Here is a 25,114-nt window from a genome sequence, read left to right as displayed (position 1 = left end):
AGGAGCACACGGTGTAATACCAACCTTACATGGAGCAAGTATCTCAGGTCTCCACGGTTGGCTAACCTGCAACGTGCTTACAAATTGTGTCCGCTCGCTTTATGCATACATGAACTATTGTTTATTATTTTTTCGTCCTTCCTCTCCTCTCCAACGTCCAAAAACGTTTTCCTTCTCCGACTCCGATATGAATTATCGCCGTATACTTAGCTCATATCCCGTGGAAACTCCCAGTATCTATAATCAGAATGCCTCGTAATCACTAAGATGTCTTATTAACGACGATTCGTGATCGATGATTTTTTCAAACAACGACGAACGAGTTTAAATTAGACGCAGAGGAAGTGGGAGCGACACACACATATCGCAATTATCGCAATATGTGAAAGGTAAACGGGACGGATTCACATCACTTGTCGTACAGCATATGCTTAAAGCTGCACCAAGCAAAATATCAATTATGCCAATTATTGATCTCGAATGCCTCCATTCAGCAACTGCTGAAATTACAATACTTGTGTACGGAAGACACCTTTGGACAATAAAACCGCCGGTAAAAATTAAAAATCCATCGTATGGTGCCACTAACGCACTGATCATTTGGTCAACGACCGCGCTCCCAAAACTTAAACTGAAATTCATGATTGCATGACAAAGGTGCGCGTCTTGATACATTTCCATTTTTGCTCTCTTGAACAGAACAAGGGAGCAACACATCTCGTATTTTTCGGAAATCTCGCCTCTCATCTATGTTATGACTTAACATCTGCGATAACAGCACAAAGAGGCTGAAATAAGCGAGTAAATGGTGACGTTAAACCCTGAAAATCAAGTGTCGTATGTCGACACAATATACACTCATCGGTGTGCTTAGGAAAAGCCAGAGAGATGTTTCCACATACACGGCGGGCTTTTGGCGCCTTGCTCATCTCGATTATGACGATAATGGCAGTAATCAATTAGAAATGCTACAGAAATTTTCGTTAATTTTTTTCGACATTTTCGTTGTGGTCGCCGTTTTAATTCGTGACATTTTGATTTCCAACCTTTTTGCCGACATTTATATCTAATAGATTTGACATTCATCGCCTTAAACACTCATCGTTTACTTAATTTAGAAAAATACAACAACATGGTTTAAGCGAACGTAAGAATTTTTGGCACTGCATTGCAACAAAAGTTAATTAAAGATTTTTTTACGTAAGTGGGGCAACCTTTTTGTTAGGTTGGCAACTCTCACGTGGGCGACACGGGAGTTGGAGGGGGGTTTTTTGGCAGAGTGAGTTAGTTAGGTTATGTCGCAGAAGGGGCCTGGACGCACCCTCAATGCTCCGGGATATTAGTCAATAAACAGTTATAAGGTTGAATGGTCTATTTACAACTAACCTAACATGGTGTCAGTGTTTTAAAATCCGAATCCCGCTCGTGTTACAAATTGTGAGTGTAAAAACCACCACAACTATCACGATGGATGCACTTCAGGCACAAGTGGCCGAGTTGGAGCAAAAATATGCGGATCTCATGGCACAAGCACAGGCCCGGGTTCAGGCGAGTGACACACCGTCAAAGCAGGCTCCAACGAGTAGCATCGTCTTCAGCAACTCCATTCCGATTCCGGAGAAATTTTCATTCGAAAAAGAAGATTGGCAAGTGTGGATTACACATTATGAACGTTTTAGAACAGCAACAAAACTAGACAAAAGCACACAAGCAGAGCAAATTAATAGTTTATTGTTGCATATGGGGGCGAAAGTTACAAAGTTTATGGAGGCTAAGCAGAAACAGGAAACCGATTTTCCTAGTTACAAAGCGCTGAAAGAATTCTTTGATAACGAGTTCAAAGACACTCCTAATACAATCTACGCACGAGCTAAGTTTAACAGACGTGACCAAAGGGAAGGTGAGGACGCCCAAACGTACATCGCTGACGTCATAAGCTTGGCCAAAACATGCAATTACAGAGATTTGGAGGAGGAACTCATAAGAGATCGATTAGTTGTTGGAATTCGTGATGAAAAATTGTCGGAAAATCTACAAATGAATGACAAATTGACACTTAAAACAGCAATTGACAAAATAACTCAAGTGGAGAGGATTAGAACCGAAAACAGAGAACTAAGAGTGAGAGAGGAAACGGTAAACAGAGTAGCTAGAGACAAAGCCAAGAAATTTAACCATAAATCCGTGAAATATGAAGGAAAACAGCGCAGGAGCAAAGATGGAAAGCAACAAAGTGAACATAAATTTAAAGGTTGTATAAGGTGTGGAAATTCGAACACACACAACAGGATGGAATGCCCAGCCAATGGACAAACGTGCCATAAATGTAACTTTAAAGGCCATTTTGCATCCAGATGTAAAACAAAGAACGTAAACGCAGTGGAATCTGAAACCTCAATATCAGATGATACTGATGATAGCTATGATTCGAGCTATGATTGTAGGGAGATTATCAATATTAATCGAGTAAAGTTGGACAAACCTTGGGAAGCGGTAGCGGAAATTTTTAATACAAACATTGTATTCAAAATAGATACCGGAGCCGATGAAACCATAATATCTAGCAAAGAATTCAAAGATAAACTTCAGGGGAAAGTAAAGTTACAAAGAACAAAAACAACACTGTTGGGACCCGGAAAAGGAAACCAGAGAAAATTGGAAATAAAGGGAGAGATAGTAGTTCCTCTTAAATGGGAAAATAAGATAGAAAATGTTAGATGTTTCGTCGTTGATACACCAGATAACTTACTGGGAAGACCAGCCTTACAAAAACTAGACATGATCAAATGGACTGGCAAAGAACTCGTTGCGAGTGACAGTGTTATTAGACATGTAACTAGCAGAAAAGCTGATGAAAAATTCCAACATAAGATGATGGTGAAATATCCAGAGGTGTTCAAAGGCTTGGGAACTCTTAAGAATTTTGAGTACACAATTGAAGTAAAATCAGACGCACAACCTTGGACCTTAAACACGCCTAGAAGAATTCCACTCCCCATGATGGATGTAGTAAAAAAGGAGCTGGACAAGATGATTCGCGAAGACGTTATAGAAGCCATTAATGAACCTACTGAGTGGTGTGCACCTATGGTTATTGCAGCGAAAAAGAACGGAAAAATTCGCGTGTGTTCAGACTACACCGAGCTAAACAAGTGCGTTAATCGCGAACTGTACCAATTACCGTCGGTCGATGAGACAATTTCGAAACTGAAAGACGCGAAGTGGTTTACCAAGTTAGACTTTTCCAGTGGCTTTTGGCAGCTTAAACTTTCACCGCAATCGCGCAAATATACCTGTTTTCTCACACCATTTGGCAGGTATGTCTACAAACGCATTCCATTTGGGATCACCTCAGCACCAGAAGTTTTCCAAAAAACCATCAGCGGCGTAATCGGCAAATTAAAAATGGAACACGTCCATGTTCATGCTGATGACATCCTCATCACAGGCCGCAACGAAGCTGACCATGACACAAACGTGAACAAAGTGTTAACACTCTTATCGGATCACGGCTTGACTTTAAACAAATCCAAATGTGAATTTAAAACGAACAAGACCTTATATTTAGGATACTTAATATCCGAAAATGGTGTTCAAGCCGATCCCAAAAGCGTTGAAGCCATTAATAATTATCCCGCGCCATCGTCGGTAACCGAAGTTAGAACTTTCCTCGGCATGGTTAACTATGTCTCAAAATTTATCGTTAATACTTCGAAAAAAACCCAATCATTACGTGAACTACTGCACAAGGATAAACAGTTTGTATGGACAGATAAACATCAAGCGGATTTTGAAAAACTTAAAAGTGAAATCGCATCATCGCGCGTGTTAGCCAAGTTTAGCACGGACAAAAAATCGCGAGTGTCGGCAGACGCATCGTCTTTTGGTTTAGGTGCCGTTTTAGAACAGTTACAAAGTGACGGAAATTGGAAACCTACTTATTTTTGTTCGCGTACCCTCGAACCATGCGAGCAAGCCTATGCTCAAATTGAAAAGGAAGCTCTCGCCATTACATGGGCGTGTGAAAGACTCGAAAATTTCTTACTGGGCGCTCATTTTGAAATTCATACCGACCATAAACCGTTAACAGTAATTTTGGCCACCAAAGAGCTCAACAAACTATCCAACAGGCTACAAAGATTTCGCATGCGGTTATTGAAATTTAACTATACTATAGAATACGTTCCAGGTAAAACGTTTTTCGTTCCCGATGCATTATCCAGAGCACCAATCCAAGGCAGAATTCGACACCAAGACCCACTTCTAGAAGACATTCAAAATCTCTACATCAATTTCGTGATGCGTGAGGTCGTTACAGAAATTTGTTCAACGGAAGAAATCAAGTCTTACCAAAACAAGGACCCAACGTACAGCAAACTCAAAGAATACGTCAAAAATGGTTGGCCACAGAAACACAAAAGCGACCCGTTAGTCAGTAAATTCTTCTCTCATCAACAAGACTTAAGCATCGCTCATGACATTGTTTGCTACAAAGACCGAGTCGTCATTCCTGGTCCTCTTCAGAAGAAGTGCCTCTATGTGCTCCATGACGGACACTTCGGTATTAATAAATGTTTGGACCGGGCCAAAGCTACTGTGTGGTGGCCAGGTATCACAAGAGAGCTTAAAGAAGTCGTCGGGAAATGTGAAATTTGCATCAAACTACGCAGACCAACGGTAGATCCCATGTTACCATCCGAAGTTCCATCTAGACCGTGGCAAACAATTGGTGCCGACCTCGCAGAATATCATGAGTCAACTTACTTAGTGGTACAGGACTATTATTCCAAGTATCCTGAAATCAGAAAACTTCGCACCACCAAAGCCAAAGTTGTTATCGAGACCTTCAAAGAAATGTTTGCTAGACATGGTATACCCGAAGTTGTCCGCTCCGACAATGGCAAACAATTTGATTGTCACGAATACAGAACTTTCAGCAGAAAATATGGATTTAAGTTAATTACCAGTAGTCCCCATTACCAACAGTCAAATGGACAAGCCGAAAGTGCTGTGAAGCTGCTCAAAACGATATTGAGGAAAAATGAAGATCCATATCTTGCACTTCTTACCTACCGCAATACACCTACTAAATGTGGATTGTCACCTGCCCAACTGCTCTTTGGCAGAAACCTTCGAGACAGACTGCCAAGGTTACCTTCAGGGTTAAAACCTGCAACTATCGACCATGACACTGTCAGACAAACGTTAATCAACAATCAAGCAGAACAGAAGTCCAACTACGACAAACGACACCGAGTAACAAAAGAAGAGAAAAATCTAAAAGAAGGTGATCGCGTATGGATCATAAATATGCAAAAGGAGGGAGAAGTACAACGCAGATGTGAAGAACCAAGGTCATATTTGATCGAGACTGACGGCGGTTGCGTCAGACGAAATCGAAGACATCTTCAGCCCTTACCAGACAGAAATAATGAACCCGAACATGACCCAGAACAACCAGACGAATCAGAGGAACCAAAGAAAAGACCAATCAGAAGACCCAAAAGATACCAAGATTATTATTGTTATTGAAATATGTATATTTTGATACCTCAGGTAGTTAGTTTCATATTTAGCTTAGTTTTGTATTTAAAAGGGGGGATGTTAGGTTGGCAACTCTCACGTGGGCGACACGGGAGTTGGAGGGGGGTTTTTTGGCAGAGTGAGTTAGTTAGGTTATGTCGCAGAAGGGGCCTGGACGCACCCTCAATGCTCCGGGATATTAGTCAATAAACAGTTATAAGGTTGAATGGTCTATTTACAACTAACCTAACACTTTTGTAATTAATACAAGTATCTAATAACACAATTGATCGTTATTAGCGTTCTTACCTTGAGTCGTTCTTATGGGTGTGCATTCGTATGTAAATAAAACAAAAATATTGAAATCTCAAGTAATATATTTTGAAATTTGTAGCTTTCACTTATTTTAAGAACAATGATTGGTATTGTTAGTGCACGTATTAGCAAATATCTTATTTTATTGTTTTGTTTAATTGCCCCACCTTAGAGACAATTAAAATCTCTAATACAGTAAAACCTCTCAACAACGGACACCGATAGGGATTTTTAATAGTCCGTTGTGGAGAGGTGTCCCCTAATGGGAGATGGAAATTTTAATAGCACAGTTGTGCATTTTTATGCTGAACAATTATCTGAAAAAAATTTGTTGTCATTTTTCGTTTTTGAATTATTGTCAAGATTTTCTAATTTTTCTTTTTATTTTTTTAAACGAAAACCAAAAGAACTAGACGTTTTGAAGTTAGACATTCTTTAGGCAATTTTTTACAAGAAATCTAAATCTGTCATTGTCTTTTTCAAGGCGTTAATGTCACAGTTACAAGGTTTTTCTTATGGACGTTATATTTTTCATATTTTTGAAAAGTTTTTTTGGTTCTGATTACAGTGATGTATCACATGATATAATCGAGCCTTTCATGCTTATTAAAATTAGGAAAAAGGTTTTTTCAAAGAGTGCTTTGGAAACACGTCAAAAATTTGCCAGTTCTATTGAAAATGCGAGCAGAATTTTTATAACTTTATATTGTTTTGTTTTGCGAAGAAGAAAATTCTAGTTGTCGTTTAGTTTGTTTGAAAATGAGAACCTCTAAAAACTAGTTTGTTTAAAAACAAAATTGTTAACGTTTTTTCCAAAGCACCATTCGTAAAAATGCTTTTTTCTCCACTTTGATCACCATGTAGATTGATCACATCATGCGATACATCGGTGAAATCAGGAATAAAAATAATTTTCAAAAATACAAAAAAAAATCAAAACGAAGAGTACAGATTTTAATTTTTTTATAATAATTCAAAAATTAAAAATGGCACATCAAATTTTCTTTCAGATAATTGTTCAGCATAAAAATGCACAACTTTGCCCTAATTTAACCGATCTCGTATTTCTTATAATAACTGAGATCCTTATGGTGGAGCTCTGTAGAGGTAAAAATATAAAAAAAAATATTTGTATTAAAGTTATTGATAAACAACGAATTTTGAATAAATGATATGTGGCAACGTTGTCTATCAGTCGTGATCGACTGATTGACCAATTTGGCCAACAATAAAAAAAAATTGAAACAGTTTGCTACGAATTAATTCCCAGCAATGATTTTAAATTTAAAAAAAAAATCTAAAGAACCATTACCTAGTGTAAAACATAAAAACATACAAAAAAACTGAAAAAGTTAACAAAATACGTTTCCAAATTTTAGAATTTTTTTAAAGATTTTTCTTACAATTAACACATTTTCCTCAACAACGTACTGCTGAGTTGAGCACCTTGTACAAAAATGTCCGTTGTGAAGAGGTGTCCGTTATTTAGAGATTTTCACGAACTACGATAACCGATAAATATGTACTATTTTTTTGAAAAACTTTAAGTAACAGCGAGACTTTTGTTTTTTTTACCAAAGTGTGTGAAAACAGGACTTGGCGAATTAGTGAGCTGCGTTGACATGGTTCTTTTATCCCCAGTTCGGAGTCAAAAAGTGTTATTTTATAGCTGGAGGTATACTTAAATTTCTCCCTCACGATATGTGAATTCCTTGGCAAGTCGTTGATTTCGGGGGAGTGGTGGGACCATTGCTTGTCGGATTTTGGCATTCCGGCTTGAAAAGCAGCATCTAATTAGCCCCCGGTCAAAATAAGTATCATCACCTGGGGCCCGGCATGGGAAAGTCTTTCTCGTTATTTCGGTGTACAATGCCACAATATCGCATCCATAAACCGACGCAATTCACATGAACACCTCCGTAATTACACGCAGAGTAGATCTCGGCAAGTAACACAAAGTGCCAGTTACGTTACGCTACCTGTAATTATCCATTAAAAGTACAAATAGTTAGTTAACCTTAGATTTAACGGGCATGCAGGCATCACATGGTCTTGCACCATTTGAATCTTCAGCTTCACGCTCTATTTGGCCGGTTTTGTCCGCTCAAGTCGATGACTTTCTAATAAGGCACGCAAAGAGATTAATTAAAATGGGATTATGATAATTCATCGGTGGAAAAATTCATCGATTATCACATAAGCGAGCTCTTGGGCCTTTCTGAAGAAAACGGAACGGGCATGCACGAGGTGCCAGTCGAAACCTAGCACGGGCCATGATAATTGCATGCTTTAAACAAATTTAGTCGGCAGGTTAATTTGTATGAGACGTAAACGGATCCACTCATCTGACTATTGTTAAACCGCAACGGTTCTGTCTCTCTCCGCAGTGGTACGCAGGAAGGAGCAGGAACAGGATAGGTGCGGGTTTCTTGATGTCGAGTAATTTACTGCAACCGATCCGAACTGAATGTTTCAACTGATGATGGCGATAACGGGTGCATATGGGCGAAGTGCAGCGAAATTTTACACAGTGCCTGGAAACGGAAACAATCGACTGATTGACGAAACTATTGGCAAAAATAAAATTAACCCAAGTAATATAAAGTCCAAGGCGTTTTCTTTTATTAACTAAAATAACAAAATGCCCATAAGAATTTTTTTGAATTTTTAATCGGCCGTTATACATTTATACATTCATCAAAACTTATTGAAATTTGATACAGCGAAACCTCCTTTAACGGACACCTCTTTACAACGGACAATTAAAGTTTCCTCATCGATGTCCGTTGTTGAGAGGTTTTACTGTATATGCTTAAAAGTATATAAATCCATCGTTTAAGACGTTTACCAAATTTTATTTCAATTTGTTCTTAGGATACACGGCTAACTTGTTTTTTTTAAATTGTCAAGAATAGCGTTTTTTTTTCGGAGTCTTATCTTAAAAAAATATCTATCTAATAAAATTTGGTAAGTAAATTGTAGAATTTAGTTAGCCTTGTTAATGTTGTCTTTATCTATAGTTAGCTCTTTGCCGCTTGAATATTGACCAAAAAATAGTTAAAACAATACTTTTAGCTGAAAAAGAACACAATTTAATTTAAAAAAATTAATCACAAAACATGATTTTTATGCCACAAATAATGTTCAAAATAATTTTTACTAATTTTTTGGTTTTCTGACGCTATGACCAACCAATATGAGATTTTTTCGCTGTTTTAGTTAAATGCACCATTGTTAAACTAATTAGTGCACTCAAGTTTAATTTTTGGCTAATATACAAGTGATAGATCGTTAATAACAACTCATTAAGAACCGGTTTATAGAAGCCTCATTAATTTAATTCGCAATTAAATGCGTGATTAACTGATCACGTGGCCAAACTGAACTAATGTGATTGGTCCATTTGTGTTGTTAACTTTTAACAACGAATTAAATTTTAACAAAGATTTCTATAAACTGTTCCCTATTTTACTAAAATTAGCGTAGGTATATTTAAATAAATAAGAGATCAGGATGATATTGCGACGATATTTGCTAACCAAAAATTGTTTGCTTCTGATAAAATTAATTTCAAAGTTAACTAACTAGCTTAAAAAATGACCAATTTTTTTAAATAAATGTAAACGTAACGTTGAAAACTAACTCTAAACTATAAAATCGGCTGTAAAACGAAACTTTGGGGGAACTAGAATTTGTCAAATCTTAAAAAAAATAAAAAATTACAGTTTACAATTTTTTTTATACTTTGGTTTCATAAAATATTTATTTTTAAACCGAAAGTAGTTTAACCAAGAGAACTTTTGCGCAACTGCTTTTAGTAAATTTTTAGAAGTTGTATTGACAGTGCTGGACTGGGTGTCATCAGTCACCACTGTAATTTAGTGTCATCTATCAACAGCGTCAAGTCGTTTATTGATAAAGCACGGATAATTAACAAAATTAAGAGGAAATCGTTTTAACAGATTTTGATAAGTAAAACTAAACAAAAACAAACAACAAAAATAGAATGTAGAAAGAATGGTATATTACACTTTTTATAAGACTTAATTGTGGCACGCATTTTAGTGGAGCACTCCTTCGTCGTGCTCTAAAACTATTCGTGCTATAATAGAACTCGTATAATAATGTACTATAGTAAAAATAAGCTTCCAAGAGCCCAACGACAACCAGGTCTTGAAAAAATTAACTTCCATCTTCAATTTTTAGACCAATTTGTATTTTTTTCTGAAATGATTATAAAATGATAGTTATAAAAAATTCATCATTCATTAATTTAGTATTGAGCGTAAACTTTATTTACGAATATATATTTATAATTTTTTTATTTTTATATAGTTTGTGAGATGAAATAATTTTTGTTTATGTTGATTGTTCGTTTCCAGTGAGCGCTCGCACCGTTTTCGAAAAAGTCGTCTGAGCCGCGCCTCCTCCATGCCAGGTGAGTAATTAAAGCCTCGCTCGCTCCGTTTCGTTCATAAATTCCTCTCCCGAAGAGAATTTGATCTCTTTTCGACAATTTCTCTTTAATTTTATTTCCAAGCATCTCACACACCGTCGTAAACTGCCAAGAATCTCTATTCGGAGTCGGAGAAAACCTTCAGGTGAGCGCATGGAGTGCGTGTATATAACATACGAACTTCACCTCGCTCGCAATCGTCGCTCTTTGTCCGTCTCCTTCGCCCTCGCACCCCGTCCTTCTTTGTCTTATTTGTTCCGGGGGCCTTCCCGGAGCCATACGCTATTACCGCTGTCTTTCTGAATAATGGATTGCATTTCTCTAAACGTTCTTGTTGTGTTAGCGTTTCGGACTGTTATTTGTATAAAGTACACGACGTATACGTATGCCAAATATCGTTCCGGCACAATGGGGCTGGCCATTGTTCCGCATCGATTTTTCGCAAATTTTAATGAACAGAAAACCGACTGTAATTTCTTCGGCTGCTCGGCATTTTCGGAAATCTTTCACTCACACATAGTACGGCCCACTTAGACCGCCGGTTATGATTACCCTTCACTATCTTTCACTCGATTAAAAGCTAATCTGATGACTATATTTACGGAGCGAGTCTATCGCCTATTATAACAGGTGGTGAGTTCGAGTTGGTTTTTCTACGGCGAACAGTATGTGTTAGAGCGTTCGTGGACTCTACAACGGCGAGGAATTTCCTAGATACGCCTCTAATTGCAAGGATAATTACCAAGAGAGTTGTTAAAGCGATCCACTCGCAATCTGCAAATAAATGTGTATCGACGAATTTTCAGTTGATTGATGGAGATTGTGCCAATAAGGAAGCCAATCCGGTGAAAAAACCGTAAATATAATTGAAACGCAAACTGCAACGTTGCCGCAAATCTCAAAAATTTAGCCGCGATATTTGATATTTTCTCACGAGTTGCTTCCACGAAGCCTCAATCAATTTTAAAATCGTCTCCAATTTGCCACTTTTTCTTGTCATTCTTTAGCTAAATGGGCCATTTCACAACATGGCGTTATTTTTGCGTAAACGGCAACAATACGGTCGTGCATCGACTTCTTCCTATTATTCACTTTTATTACAATTTCTGGGAATCAAGGAATATGATCCATTGTTGTTTGGATTCGATTTTGAAGCGGTCTTTACCGTTATTAAATCTCAATATATGTCGTGGACGAGCTGTCATTAAACATAATCCGTTCAAGATGTTACTAATGAGAAGTTCATGTATTCGACTCGTTTACAAATATGTTTTGTGTCATTAACGACAAGAATTAATTTATAATTCAAGAAGGAGAAAACGGACTGTGCCGCGAATGCAAACAGACGGTTTATTACACGAACACGAAACGATTTGTACCGAATAATAAAAATGCAATTAAGGACTCGTAATCAATTTAAATTTTTAAGGATTATTACGGTGAGGAGATCGACTGGATGATTAGAACACATACTTCCAGCTTTGTGCACAAACGAACGCTGGGATAAGCAGAATTCGGAAAAAAGCCAAATTAAAAGCTCATATCTTATTTTAATTATAATTTATTATTAACAGTAAAACAAAGAAATGCCAATAAAGTTTACATATTTATTTAAAATTGACCAAAAACCTCCCCATGAAACCACGAAAAGAAGGGTTACAAGCAATGCAAGGATTTCATGAACTGTTTGGGGATGTTGCTTGTTGCAGTTATTTTAACATAAGGAGGTCGTAAAGTTGCGCAAACTGCAAAATATAAAGTTTATTGCACATTTATGTAAGAGAGTTTACTCACCCTTTTAGCTACAAAACTTGCCTCAACATGAAATCTTTGTTTTTATCTCGCAAAAATTTGAGATATGATTTTAATTAACAGGTATCAAGCACTATTTAACCACAAGTTGTTGATTTTTTGGTTTTTTCTACTTTGGTAAGGCATTTATTATTTACATTTATTACTAGAGACCGGGCTTAAGGAAACTTTCTTAACAGACAATTAATTTTAAGGGCTTTTCATAAAACTCGAAATAAATTTGTCTTGAAAAAAATGGAAATATTTTTTTATTTTTCCTAAACTCCTAAGCTGATTTGTTGTATTTTGATTGAGGTTTCCTAGTTTAAAACGATTAATTTTTAACATTTTTAACAATTTTTTTAATAGTATTTAGTTTAAAATAAGTACATCAATTTTTTTTAATTTCATGGTTATTTCATTTTACATCTAAAGATTTTTTGTTTCTCGAGCTTCCAGTATTTCAGCTTTTTCATTTTCTCGATTTTTCAGTTTTTCGTGGTTTTGTCTTACCAAATTAACGTTCTTACTTTGCTGTTTGATAGTTTTTTAATTATTTGTCACTTAGATCTGCAGAATGTTTGTATGCCAGTTTTTAAATCTTTGTTGCTTTTCAGTCTCTTAGTTTTCTATTCAGAATCTAGTGTTTCAATCTATTTGTAATTTTCTTTTCCAGTTCTTTAGTTTTTCCTGTTTCTCAGTTTCTCAGTCGCTTAGTTCTTCAGAATTTTAGTCTCAATTTTTTTTTTAGTTCTATATGTTTTTATAGTTTTTCAACGTTAAAGACCCTTGGCCAGTTTTTGAACTTTCAGTCTTTGAAAATATACACATTCTAATTCTATATTAAATTATTTTTTAATTTTAAACAATTTCTGTATTAGCCTTGATTTTGGAATAAAAAAAATAAATTGTCAAAATTGCAGTGTTCTCGAACTGTTAATTTTGATTTTAAAAATTTACTTATTGTAATTATTACATTTGTGTAAATTTTAATTAGTTGGGTAAAAATCCTACTTTGCTAGAATTTTTTTTGTAATAAATTAAAAAAAGTAAGTTATCGTCAAAAAAAAGCAAATTATTTGCCTATTATAGGCCGTGATGAAGACCGGCCCTAAGCCGGTTCCATTTGTCCCAGGAATGAGTAATTGACCAATGAAAATATAAAAATCACCTCCTACTTGTTTATCTGGTGCACAAAAAATTGCAAGCGATTAAAGCGTTTGTCATTGGATATCGGGGAGGGATATTGCACTCCCAACTGTAAAACAGACCAATCATAGAGCGATTAAAACTGAGCAAAAAACTGTTGCTTGATTATTTCGTAAATGTCGGCCAGACCATCTGGAATTCGGTTGTTTTCTAAGAAAATTGCAAGTTTTCTATCACACCTTGGTTCAAAAATCGTGAATAAATTGTGGATCGATTTGTTTTTGAAAAAGATTGAAAAAGGGGTGTTTCCATTTAAGTTTTTAAAATTTTGATAATGCAAAGGTGCTTGATTTTAATACTAGTATGTATTTCCACAGTGAGTTATTTTTTTAGGTTGAAACGAATTCTTACAGAAAAACAAGTTTTACAACAGCAATATATAATTAGTAATATATAATTTTAAGTTTTTGACAAAACGTGTTGTTTGTTCCTGTAATAAGATTAATAAAAAATTTTGCTTAAATTACCAAATTTCAATAACTAATTTTTGTTTCATTGTCTTTCTGTGAGTTTAGTTGTAAAGAAAAGACAAAAGTTCGGGCTTTTTGTTTAGTTTTTTGTATGTTTCTAGTGTGTACAGTCTGATAATTTTTCTGTTCATTGATTTCTCATTCAGTTTTAAGAATTTTGATGTAGGTAAATTACCAAATATAATAACCTTTGAAAAAGTGGAGTATATGAAGGGAGTTTTTTGAGAGTTAATTCATATCCACGAGCATATACTCGTGAAAAAAGCCCTCGTCTCATTCTCGGGCCATCCGTGCGTATCATTACCCCTTCCTTCCACACTCGAAAAAAGACTCCAAAACGTTGATGTCATCCGCCACCAATTAGGCCCACCTCCACCCCGCCGCTCCATCTCACTCGATCTTCCTCCGGGTGATCGGCGAAGAAGACGAGCGGAACAGCTGGAGCGGTAAATGATCGTCACACATCACAGCATCGTGTATATGACCATCATACGCGTCTTTAACCACCCATCCATGACCGAAATCTGGTCGGCCGTGGATCAGGATGAGGATTTTTTCTTCTGCACCTGGCCCAAGCCGAGCGAGAAGGACACCTTGCGCAATACCAGCGATACGGCCCTGTGGAGACAGGTGAACTGCAGGCGACACCCTGTATACGGGCGAGGTAGAAAAATGGAAAAATGCCTCGCGTGACTGTCGCTTAAGATTAACCTTTGATCGGTTCGAATATGTCTTAATCGGACGAAACGCCCAATTTACCATAAGTATCGCCGGAGATTTTCTACACACTCTCTGCCACACATCTTAGGTGTGCATACAAGAATAATGGGAAATCGCGAAGCGTGAACCACGCCGCACGTCATTCCATGTCCGCGATTTTTATTTTTCAACATGCCTTCTCATGCGTTTAGTTAACTTATTCTGTGCGCTATTGCTGTTTTCGTACGAGGTTTGGCTTCAATAAGCGCGATTTTTTCCAGTTTTTCGACAAATAAGGATGATGTCAGCACTTTTGTGACACTTGTTTGAAGAGTGGCAACTTTAAAAAGGCTTTTCATATTACTCTCCTAAAGAAATATGGCTTTATTACATTTTTTGGCTTGTTTTTGCACAGACTTAACCGAAAAATCAATTATTTATTATTTAAAATTTGGATCAAGCAGCAGTAGAAATCGGAAGAAAAAGCTTCATCCACCTATACCACTGTTTCTTAATAAATATTAATAAAGCTGTACCGAGTGACAAGACTGTATATTATTGAAATATAAATCTTCTCTCGGATATCTATAGCAGTAGTCGATTGTGTGGTAATTAGATAATTATGCAAGCATAAATACTGATCAGAACAAAGGACAAAGTCGCAAAAATATTCTATCAGTTTCAAATACTATAGTTTGGTACGTAAAATAAAAAACTTCAAAACGTACCAAAATTTTATTGCAGAGCATAACACCAAATACTAACTAACTAAAATCTTCGATGTACTGGCAATACTACTGGTACGAGGAAAAATACTATGCTTGATGTAGCCAAGATTTAATATTTATATCAGGATTTTTGCAGTAGCAACATTTTTTGGTCCTTCGAGCCGGATATTAACATGGTATACATACAAATAAAGGTATGCGTCCGTAAAACTTTGAACAAATAGTAATTTAGAATGATATTGAAAAAGAAACAAAGTTTGTGGTTTTTAGTACAGTGAAGCCTCCTTAAATAGACACTTCCGAATAACGGACACCTTTTTACAACTGACATTTTCGTAGGAACGTAACAAAACTTATGTTAAAATTTCCACCTTCTATTAGTGGACTTCTATTCCATGTCCGCGATTTTTTTTTAACATGCCTTCTCATGCGTATAGTTAACTTATTCTGTGCGCTATTGCTGTTTTCGTACGAGGTTTGGCTTCAATAAGCGCGATTTTTTCCAGTTTTTCGACAAATAAGGATGATGTCAGCACTTTTGTGGCACTTGTTTGAAGAGTGGCAACTTTAAAAAGGCTTTTCATATTACTTTCCTAAAGAAATATGGCTTTATTACATTTTTTGGCTTGTTTTTGCACAGACTTAACCGAAAAATCAATTATTTATTATTTAAAATTTGGATCAAGCAGCAGTAGAAATCGGAAGAAAAAGCTTCATCCACCTATACCACTGTTTCCTAATAAATATTAATAAAGCTGTACCGAGTGACAAGTCTGTATATTATTGAAATATAAATCTTCTCTCTGATATCTATAGCAGTAGTCGATTGTGTGGTAATTAGATAATTATGCAAGCATAAATAATGATCAGAACAAAAGATGAAGTTGTAAAAAGATTGTATCAGTTTCAAATATTATAGTTTGGTACGTAAAATAAAAAACTTCAAAACATATCAAAAATTTTATTGGAGAGCATAACACAACATACTAACTAACTAATATCTTCGATGTACTGGTAATACTACTGGTATGAGCAAAAATACTATGTTTGAAGTAGCCAAGATTTAATATTTATGTCAGGATTTTTGCAGTAGCAACATTTTTTGGTCCTTCGAGCCGGATATTAACATAGTATACATACAAATAAAGGTATGCGCCCGTAAAACTTTGAACAAACAGTAATTTAGAATGATATTGAAAAAAAACAAAGTTAGTGGTTGAATAGGTAAAAGAATTAGAACACTTATTTTATTTCTAATAAATGTGTGATAGATGCACTGTGGGCGTAAACTGGCTTGCGCCTGACAACGATCTTTTGTTGGTGTTTAGAATAAATTAAAGTTAATTAGAAGGCAATTAGGCTCCTGTTTGTTTTTTGAATAAGTTTCTCACAGTTCTTCTGCGCCGTCCGTCTCTGCCCCCACATATCCAGTGAAATTTTTGCAGCGCCGTGAAGAAAGCAATAAAGTCTCAACCGCAAATTTCCTGACATTTCAGCTACCGGTCATGCGGCTATTTCTCGGCCACGATCTAATGTGTCGACGCGATCGTTTTTTGACCACGACTGCCATAATAAAGGAACTATACACATCCATCAAATTTAGACTGACAGCCATGGAGTTATTCTCCAGCTACTGACTTCATTATTATGTCCCCTCGTATTTGCCCGATTCGAATGGGAAACACGCGATCTGCGATGTACTCAAGGAACTGACCTTTACCATCCACTAGTGAAAGGCGTACTACAGTGCGGGAAAAAATCAAATCGACTGACTTTTCGAATTTGATGCTGTTTTGCGGTTTGAGGAACGAATTGATATTTTATTACAATTTCTGCAAGAAAACCGTCTGCCTGTGCAAGGATTTACCGTTGCTTCTGACACACGTACAGGATGGGCTTTTTGCAAATTAATTGCCTCTTCTCGGAAGTTCCAATATTGTTTTTTCGTCCACAAACCCGCTCAAGCAAAAAAATCGACGAATGTCGCGAATATGAGACACAGTTGCATGAATATATAGAGTGTTGCAATTTTTCGGTCCCGTTCCTCGACAGTGGACAAAAAGAAAGTGTCTGTTATAAATCCATTCGGAATAGTGGTCAATGGTGTTTTTTCCCTCCGGTCGAGTAATCAATGGATCGAACCGCGCTATTTGTGTTTCTCATGTGAATTGCGGAGGTCTTTAACTTTTGGAATGATTTGCAAATTGCAGTTAGACAGCGAAGAGGAACGGCCAGGTACACGCCGAGTTCCGCTCAATGATTCATGTCCGATTGACTATGTTCTGCACTCGATTTCACCTAGAAAAACCACGACGGAGAAAAACCGGCGACAGGGCCGGACCGCGTTCGGGTGCTCCTCATTTTTCTTAATGAATACTTGAAAGCCGATCAATACTCATGGGCCAGTTGATTGCGCTAATAATAAGAAAATGTGGTCTAATGTCGAATGTCCCTGCCGGAGTTGTTCGTTGAAAGAAGGCAACCCTTCGCATCCCCTTCGTAAAATTAAAAACCAGCACCGGTGTACGTGTATAAGAAAATAGCGGGGATGTGTGTGGGGGTGGGGGCGCGCGCATTTCAAATTAAAGCCCGATCTTAATTCGAGCCGACAAGCCTCCATCCATCTCGCTTCCTCCGGCGGTTCCGGAGCGAAGAGGTGCGTCTTGGATGTGTTCGCGTTTTTCTTCGAAAAGCGAAAGTCTCGTGGAATAATAATCAAGAGCTTTATTCTCGACCAATAAATACGACTGCTAGGATTTTAAACTCATCCGCAGCACAATTATTCAAGTTATAACATATTCTGGTTTTAATCCGTTGCGTCCCTCTTTGTTTATCGAGCGAAGGAAATGAGTCCGTTTCTTTCCATCGAGGCAAAAGTTTTAATGACCGACGCCGTTCTCTTCTTCTCCTTCTTGTCTTTTCACTCATTGCATGCAAGAAGAATTCGAATCGATAATTGTCACGGCCGTGCCTCACACACGCACCCTCACATAAGGGAATTCCCACCCCAGGTACAAGACGGACCATAAAACATCCTTTTTCTAATCCCTTTCACATGCAAAAGCTGCCAGATAACAGAAACATACCTGAGGATTTGCGAATGCTTGCTTTATGGGGGTGCATGGACGTATGCTAATGGCACGGTCAACGGAACACAATCGCTTTATGGCGAGTTTCGCCAAAATATGGCTCCGATACTTAATTGTTATATGACGGTAGAGGACGTTTTAAGCCTCTGACTTTCGCCGACATGAAAACTATAAAATTTCTGCGCGTTTATGACCGACAAACTCAAGTGTGGGAAAATTTACAAACAAAAATACAAACTCAAAGGCAAAATTCACACAAATACATCTCAAAAAAAGCTCAAATTTTTCGAAAATCGCTTATCTCCAAGAAAGGATTTGAAAGTTGAAAAATTAAAACAGGACAATACTAAGAGGAAAATTAATATAGAAGATGAAATATTGATTGAAAAAAAAACAAGTATTTTCGTAATCGCTATTGCCTACCTCTAGATTTTCATAAAGTATTACAGTGAAACTTCTCTTAACGGACACCTCTTCACAACAGACATTTTTGTAGGAGCGTAACAAAATCTAAGTTACAATTTCACACCTCCCATTAGTGGACACTTCTCACAACGGACAATTAAAAATTTCCCATCGGTGTCCGTTGTTGAGAGGTTTTACTATATTCCTTTGTTCTTTGGTATCTGCACAATATTTATAAAAATCTATGCAAGATACACAGAAATTTAATTTTTCAGTGTTACTTATGCTTAACAGAATTTTTCAGGAGATTAATTTTTCCAACTTCAATTAGGTACTACTGATTTTCGTGGCAGTAAAAACCTAAAACTATCAACTTTGTTTAAAAGATTAAAAAAATAAAACTTGCAGTGGCAAATTAGACGATGTCAATTATGCATGTCTATAGAGTGTCTAAGATGGCAAAAAAAAACAGTGGAAAGTATGTAAAAACATGTATAAATGTTGTAAAACAGCAAGCACAATTGCGCAGAAATCAACAGACGAATTAAAGAAATATTAAAAAAGGAAAGAAATGAAACAAAAAGCTAAGAATGGTTAAGAACAAGAATGAAAGAAAAATTCTTCCAAAGAAATTTTGAAATAGCTGTAGTTCCAGAAATAGAATCGCCGCAAAAAAGGAGAATCATCATACTTTTTATTGAGTACCTATTTTTAAACTTAATTTTAAACTTTTATGTTTTAAACTTTCGTGGCTGTTTTTGGTCACTCACTGTGAGTTTTTATATTTTCAGACCATGATATATGAGAGTAAATCAGTGAAGATTTCATGTCGCTATGGATTTCTTCTAGGCACCGTAATTCTTTTGCTTAATTTTTACAATTACTCGGAAATGGTTACTTGAAATATTTACTGTAACAAAAGCTTAAAACCGAGACATTTGGGTCTTTTTGTATCAAAATCAGGACAAATCAGGCATGAACGTAAAACAGAGAGAGACAGTATAAACCTACCACCTTTGTTTAAAAGAGCAAAAAAAAACTTGCAGTGGCAAATTAGACGATGTCAGTTATACTTTATTGAATGTCCAAGATTGCAAAAAAACAGTGGAAACCATGTAAAAACATATAGAAATATTGTAAGAGCATGCAAGAAAGCGAACACAATTGCGCAAAAATCAACAGACAAATTAAGGAAATGTTGAAAAAAGAAAGGAAAGAAAAAGAAAAAGCCGAGAATGAAAGTAAAATTCTTTCAAAGAAATTTTGAAGTAGGTGTAGTTTCAGAAATAGTAATCTCTAGGAAAAAGGAGAATTATCATACTTTTAATTGTGTACTTATTTAGATAATTGTTTTAAACTTTTAAATTTTAAATTTTCGTGTCTGTTTTTGGTCACTCACTGTGAGGTTTCATATTTTCAGACCATGATATATGAGAGTGAATCAGTTATGGATTTCTCCTATGGACCACAAATTCTTTTGCTTAATTTTTACAATTACAGTAAAACCTCTCAACAACGGACACCGATGGGGATCTTTTAATTACGTTGTGGAGGTGGAAACTTTAATGTAGGTTTTGTAACGTTCCTACAAAAATGTCCGTTGTGAAGAAGGGAGGTTTCACTGTACTCGGAAATGGATACTTAAATATTTGATGAAACAAGTAAAAAAAAGCTCGTATAATAGAGAAATGTACTTAAAAATCAAAATATTTTACGAGTGACTGTGGTTTTGACAATTATTTTCTGTTAAAACGATACGAGTCTGTGATTTTTTAATATATGTTGATAAATGGTAAATGCGGGAAACTTATTGTGGAATCCCTCTGCGTCCGTTTCCCGATCGTAAGTCTCGAAAATTTGCCCACGTGCCCGAAACGGCGGCTCTCAGGTGCCATCGTCGTATTAGCCGGTGACATGTCCCGATGATATATGCGTTTGTATTATTACGTTCACATGTAGAACTTATATCTAAACTTGGGATTCATTTAAAGTTTCGAATTATTAATGAGTCAGCTCGGATACATTACTCCGCATATGCCTCGCTAATGAGTTTGTTTGAATTATTAATTTATTACAATTTCATTTGCGGTTTGTGGAATCGGTTCGATTGTGTCGAAGGCGATTTTGGCGACTCGCTGAGAGCCACAACCGCCGGTACGCGCCCTATCTTTATTACGGTACTTCTCGGAAAAATAATGGTTGTTTTGGGGACGTCATCCCTAACCTGGCCTTTAGTCAACGTGAAGACACCAACAGGTTAATAGTGCCGTTTCGGAGGGGAGCTGCATTTTAATGGGAAATGTGGCCTGCTACAGTGTAGTGGCGGCTCGTGACGAAATTTATACGCCGAGGGCGCAGCGAAATAAGGTAAACGGAAAGCGCGCCGATTTTTAGTGCAGAAAAGCGCGAAAAATTAGCGAATTTACTGATCTCCAAGCTTTCACAAAGCTCGGCAATTGGCTTGAAAACATCACTTCTTGTCACCCATTTGCTTACTTTTCAAAAACTAAAAAAGGGGAGGATACTGTGATTTTTTACAAAAGCTTTCCAAAATTTTTTGGGAAGAAAGAGCTTTCTTTTTTAGCAGTTCTTTCTGCGTGGTGATTATCATCAGCCTGTCTTTTTCTACTTGTATTTGTGTGTTGATAGGAGGGTTTTATCGTATTTTCTTCGTGTGAGTCGATGTGTGATCCTATTCCGTGTGTGTTTGTGCCTGTGTTTGTTTTTAAATAATTCAGTGAGTACCAAACCTTTGCACATTAAGTGAAGTCGAACGGAAATAATTCTTGTCACATGCCAATAGAAAATGTTTTGTTATCTCCTTTTCGTAGAAAGCATTGTTACCTGCTTAGTCACTGACTTTCTTATGTTTTGACAGATTTTCAAAATCTTCTTTATTGTTTTTCACTCACGTATAAATCACGTATTGCTTCAAGATGCATCAAAGTTCATTTCTTTGAAAAATCCAAAGCCATTACCTGAGACATGACTCGTTTTTATTGGTTCTGGGAATCATGGTATTGAAGTAGGTATTTGTAAATAAGTAGAAATATGTGGCAAAAAAGTGAGTTGGCGTCAGCTTTTCATTAAAGTATTTTTTAACTTGTAATTGAAACTTTGCACAAGTCAAATGATTCCTTCTTGTGGGTGTCCGAATGTGGTGTCCGATCGTTTTTCCCACCCTTGAAAAAAGTCGGGTCCGTTTTTGGGGGAAAGTTGGATCGCGTTGGCGCGGCACTGAAATCCAGCGCTCCGGTCCGCATCGCTTCAGTATGTCCCGGAACTCCCGGAAACCGGCGCTCTGCAAAAATCCGGAGCGAAGTGGCCGCCGTCGTGTGTGTGAGTGCGGGGAGCGTCTTCGAAAGAAAAGGAGGGCGACGTCCGTCGCGGCGCGGATGATTTCTTAGTGCACTTATGCAAAGCAGACGGAGAGGTCCGATCCGGCCTCCTCGTCGGGAGTAATTAGTGGTCGGTCGAGCCGAGAGAGAGGGTAGAAGTACGTGTGTGATTCTAAGTACTCGCCGCCCCTTAATTTATATCTAAGGGTAAAACAGTAAGAGTAAAGAGAAGGTGGGGAGAGTCTTGCACGAGGGGAGGCAAGGCGCAAGCGTTCTTGCCTCTTGCCAAGCTTTGTCTAATCGGATTCATTAACGGGGATCCGGGAATTATGCGTCCATTGCGAGTCGGCATATTTTTGAAAGCAGTCGGACGAGTCGCCCCCTCAAGAAGACTTCCTGCGGGACCTGGTGCAAGGTGCGTCGAGTGACACGCGTGCCCTTCCTGTGCTTCCTTCGGGTGCAACATGCGGCAAATAACAAATTGCGCGATCCGACCCAGACCACGTGCTCCTGTTTTTATCCTAATCCAAAAGCGCACTAATCCCACATTTTGACACGCATGCTTTGAGGATACACCTGTGTGTGGTTTTCTAATGTGCTGTTTGTGGGTGATTATTGTGGACGCTCCGGTAAGAAAGCTCAAAAAACTTCGCAAACTTTCGACAAGAATCAAACGACGCTCGAGACGCCTTAATCATTTTTCAATCAATTATGCATTATCCAAATATACTCACGCATTATGTACACTTGGCATCAATTAATTAACTAATTGCCTTTGTGTGCTCGAGACAAATACTCAGCTTGCGGATTGAATTGATGCGACTACTATAAAACAATCAGATATTTTATGGGGATGAAAGTATAATAAAATTTTGTCACCGCTGCAGTTCCGAACTTTGCTTTCAAAGTGGCTACACATGTTATCGGCACTGAGGGTGCATAAAGCCTGTTTTGTTTAAACGCCTGAGGGGCAAAGCACTGTTAGTTTGATGAGGAAACGGTGCTTCTAATATTGCAGGTGCAAAAAACCGACAATTCGTTCATTACGATTTTAATTGAAGGAATGACATCAGATAATTAATGTGTTTCTTCCATTAATCGTCTTTGGGACTTTGGGTTACTAAAACTATAATTTAGGAATGCGCTTTGATTTAAGCCACTGTTGTCTATTTGTTTCAGCGAGCACAAGAAAGGGTGCAATAACACTAGTGAAGAGGCGTTTTGTTGCGCGCTTAGGTATACGAAAATATTTGATGAAACAACTTTATTAAAATTTTATTAACAATAATAGCAAGTTGCCTGGCTCACATCAAGTTTTTAAAAATAATTAAACATAAAAATAATAATCACTTTTTTGCTCAGAAAGAATTCTTATTTTTCACTCCTGAATTTTCATTATATGTAGAACCAGTATGATACCTAAATTAATAAAGAAGCTGTAAAAGATCAACACAATTTTGAAAGCTAATCAAATTCGGAATGCGACAAAAATAAAATTCAACAGAAATGAAGAATAGAATATTCCCAACACGGAAATGCAAATGCAATGATCTAAGAATTTTGTTACGTCTATTAAAAAGTTTTCTTTTGTCAACTTGAATGTAATCTAAAGATTTTAAAAATGATAAGTAAATACACCATGATTTTGTATTAGTTCTTAAATCGTGTAGCGCCATCTCTTACCACTGAGCTCAGGAAAAGAAATTTAAACGTAATGATGAGTGCCTTGATTTGAAAAAATTTAGTATTTAGCCACTGAGGGTTCAAGATTATGAAAATAATTTTTGTTCGTGTTGTGGGTTTCTTTCGTTGTCGGGGCCAATCCAATTGTTCGTAATTGTGTTTAAGATACAGTGCGTCTCAATTATCGTGAACCCTTGAGTCCCGTTGATAAATCGTTAATTTATGTGTATTACGGGATTCCGTGTGTTCACGATAATATAAAATATGTAAATAAGTCGTATGCTTGTAAAGTTGGTAAGTTATGTGTAATGGCTCCCGTTAATCATCACGAAAATAGAAAGACCTCCGTTCGTTTAATAAATGATAATCCTTCTTTTATATGCTATCGATCGGCCAATTAAATACTGAAATCATCAATGTCAATAGTTAATGCCGTAATTACAATACCGGTACGTACCCGCAAATTAAACGGTTGTGTGTTTGTTAACGGGGTGAAAATCCGGGAGAAAAAACCCGCCACCGACGACGACTGTTGTCTATCGATTGTGCACTTTTGGGATTATGAAACTGTTATCGAATCGACCCCTAATAAGCGATTATGGGAAACGTGCGCGAATATGTCACATACGCACGCGACTTCGACTTTGCATGTCGCAGATCGGGCCTGCGTGACTGCGGCCATATGAGTTTTATTCTAGGAATTTAATATGAATTTTGATCGGTTAATTGTTTACATGATTTGTGTGGACTGCTGCAGAACCGCCACCGGAGTCAATTTACACACGTTTTTACGACTTGCAGCGCTAGATCTAAGACATGAAATAGAATCAAAGATTCACAAAAAATAAGTTTCAAACGTTGCACTTGATTCAAATTTTATGTATGAACTCGTGAATAACGAAATACTTTAGCGTATTAATTTGGAAAAACAAGATTTTTATGTCAATGCATCTAATACCCAAAAGAACAATGTCAGTATTTTATTAAGTGAAATGTACACACGTAGAGGAGTTCATTTTTTACGTTTATAATGTCTAAAATTAGATCAAAGAGAATTTAAAAAGTTTCAATATTAAGAAAAGTTTACGTGTTTTTTTGGACATTTTCTATAAATATCTCGTCTTTTAAATTATTTTATTGACATTTACTCAGGGAATCACTCATGTCTTGTGTGCTGAAAATTCTAGTTTTGTATTCCTGTCTTTTTTTGCCTAAACTATTCACTTTCTGAAAAAATTAATTGATAGATTTTTTGACAGACTACGATGTATGGGTAGAATTACGGCTTTTTATTGCATCTGCTGCAAAGTTCTTTCTAAAATCAGACTTTTTCGACCGTTTCTTCACCAAAAAAATCGACATTTTTGGCGTAAAATTAAGGTATCAAGAATCATAGTGCTGTTCCATA

General features: G+C 36.8%; 2 protein-coding genes across 6 annotated transcripts in view; both read left to right on the top strand.

The window, feature by feature from the left end:
* Nucleotides 1-25,114, top strand: part of lov (jim lovell) — a 59,598-nt gene that overhangs the window by 27,140 nt on the left and 7,344 nt on the right. For 2 of the 5 annotated variants that reach the window (XM_064357350.1, XM_008198860.3), the window contains exon 1: nt 21,305-21,422. The gene's annotated coding sequence lies outside the window, so the exon portion shown is untranslated. Of the gene's footprint in view, nt 1-10,220; nt 10,277-20,914; nt 21,053-21,304; nt 21,423-21,860; nt 22,439-25,114 lie in introns of those variants that run through there. The other 3 variants (XM_008198863.3, XM_008198859.3, XM_008198862.3) reach the window with 3 other exon arrangements.
* Nucleotides 1,468-5,532, top strand: LOC135266517 (uncharacterized protein K02A2.6-like). The gene has a single exon (XM_064357457.1). The coding sequence runs from the start codon at nt 1,468-1,470 to the stop codon at nt 5,530-5,532; it is 4,065 nt and encodes a 1,354-aa protein (XP_064213527.1).

Source organism: Tribolium castaneum, chromosome 6 (assembly GCF_031307605.1).
Source record: "Tribolium castaneum strain GA2 chromosome 6, icTriCast1.1, whole genome shotgun sequence".
In the NCBI taxonomy this organism is placed as follows: domain Eukaryota; kingdom Metazoa; phylum Arthropoda; class Insecta; order Coleoptera; family Tenebrionidae; genus Tribolium; species Tribolium castaneum.
This window is presented reverse-complemented; position numbering and strand designations above follow the sequence as displayed.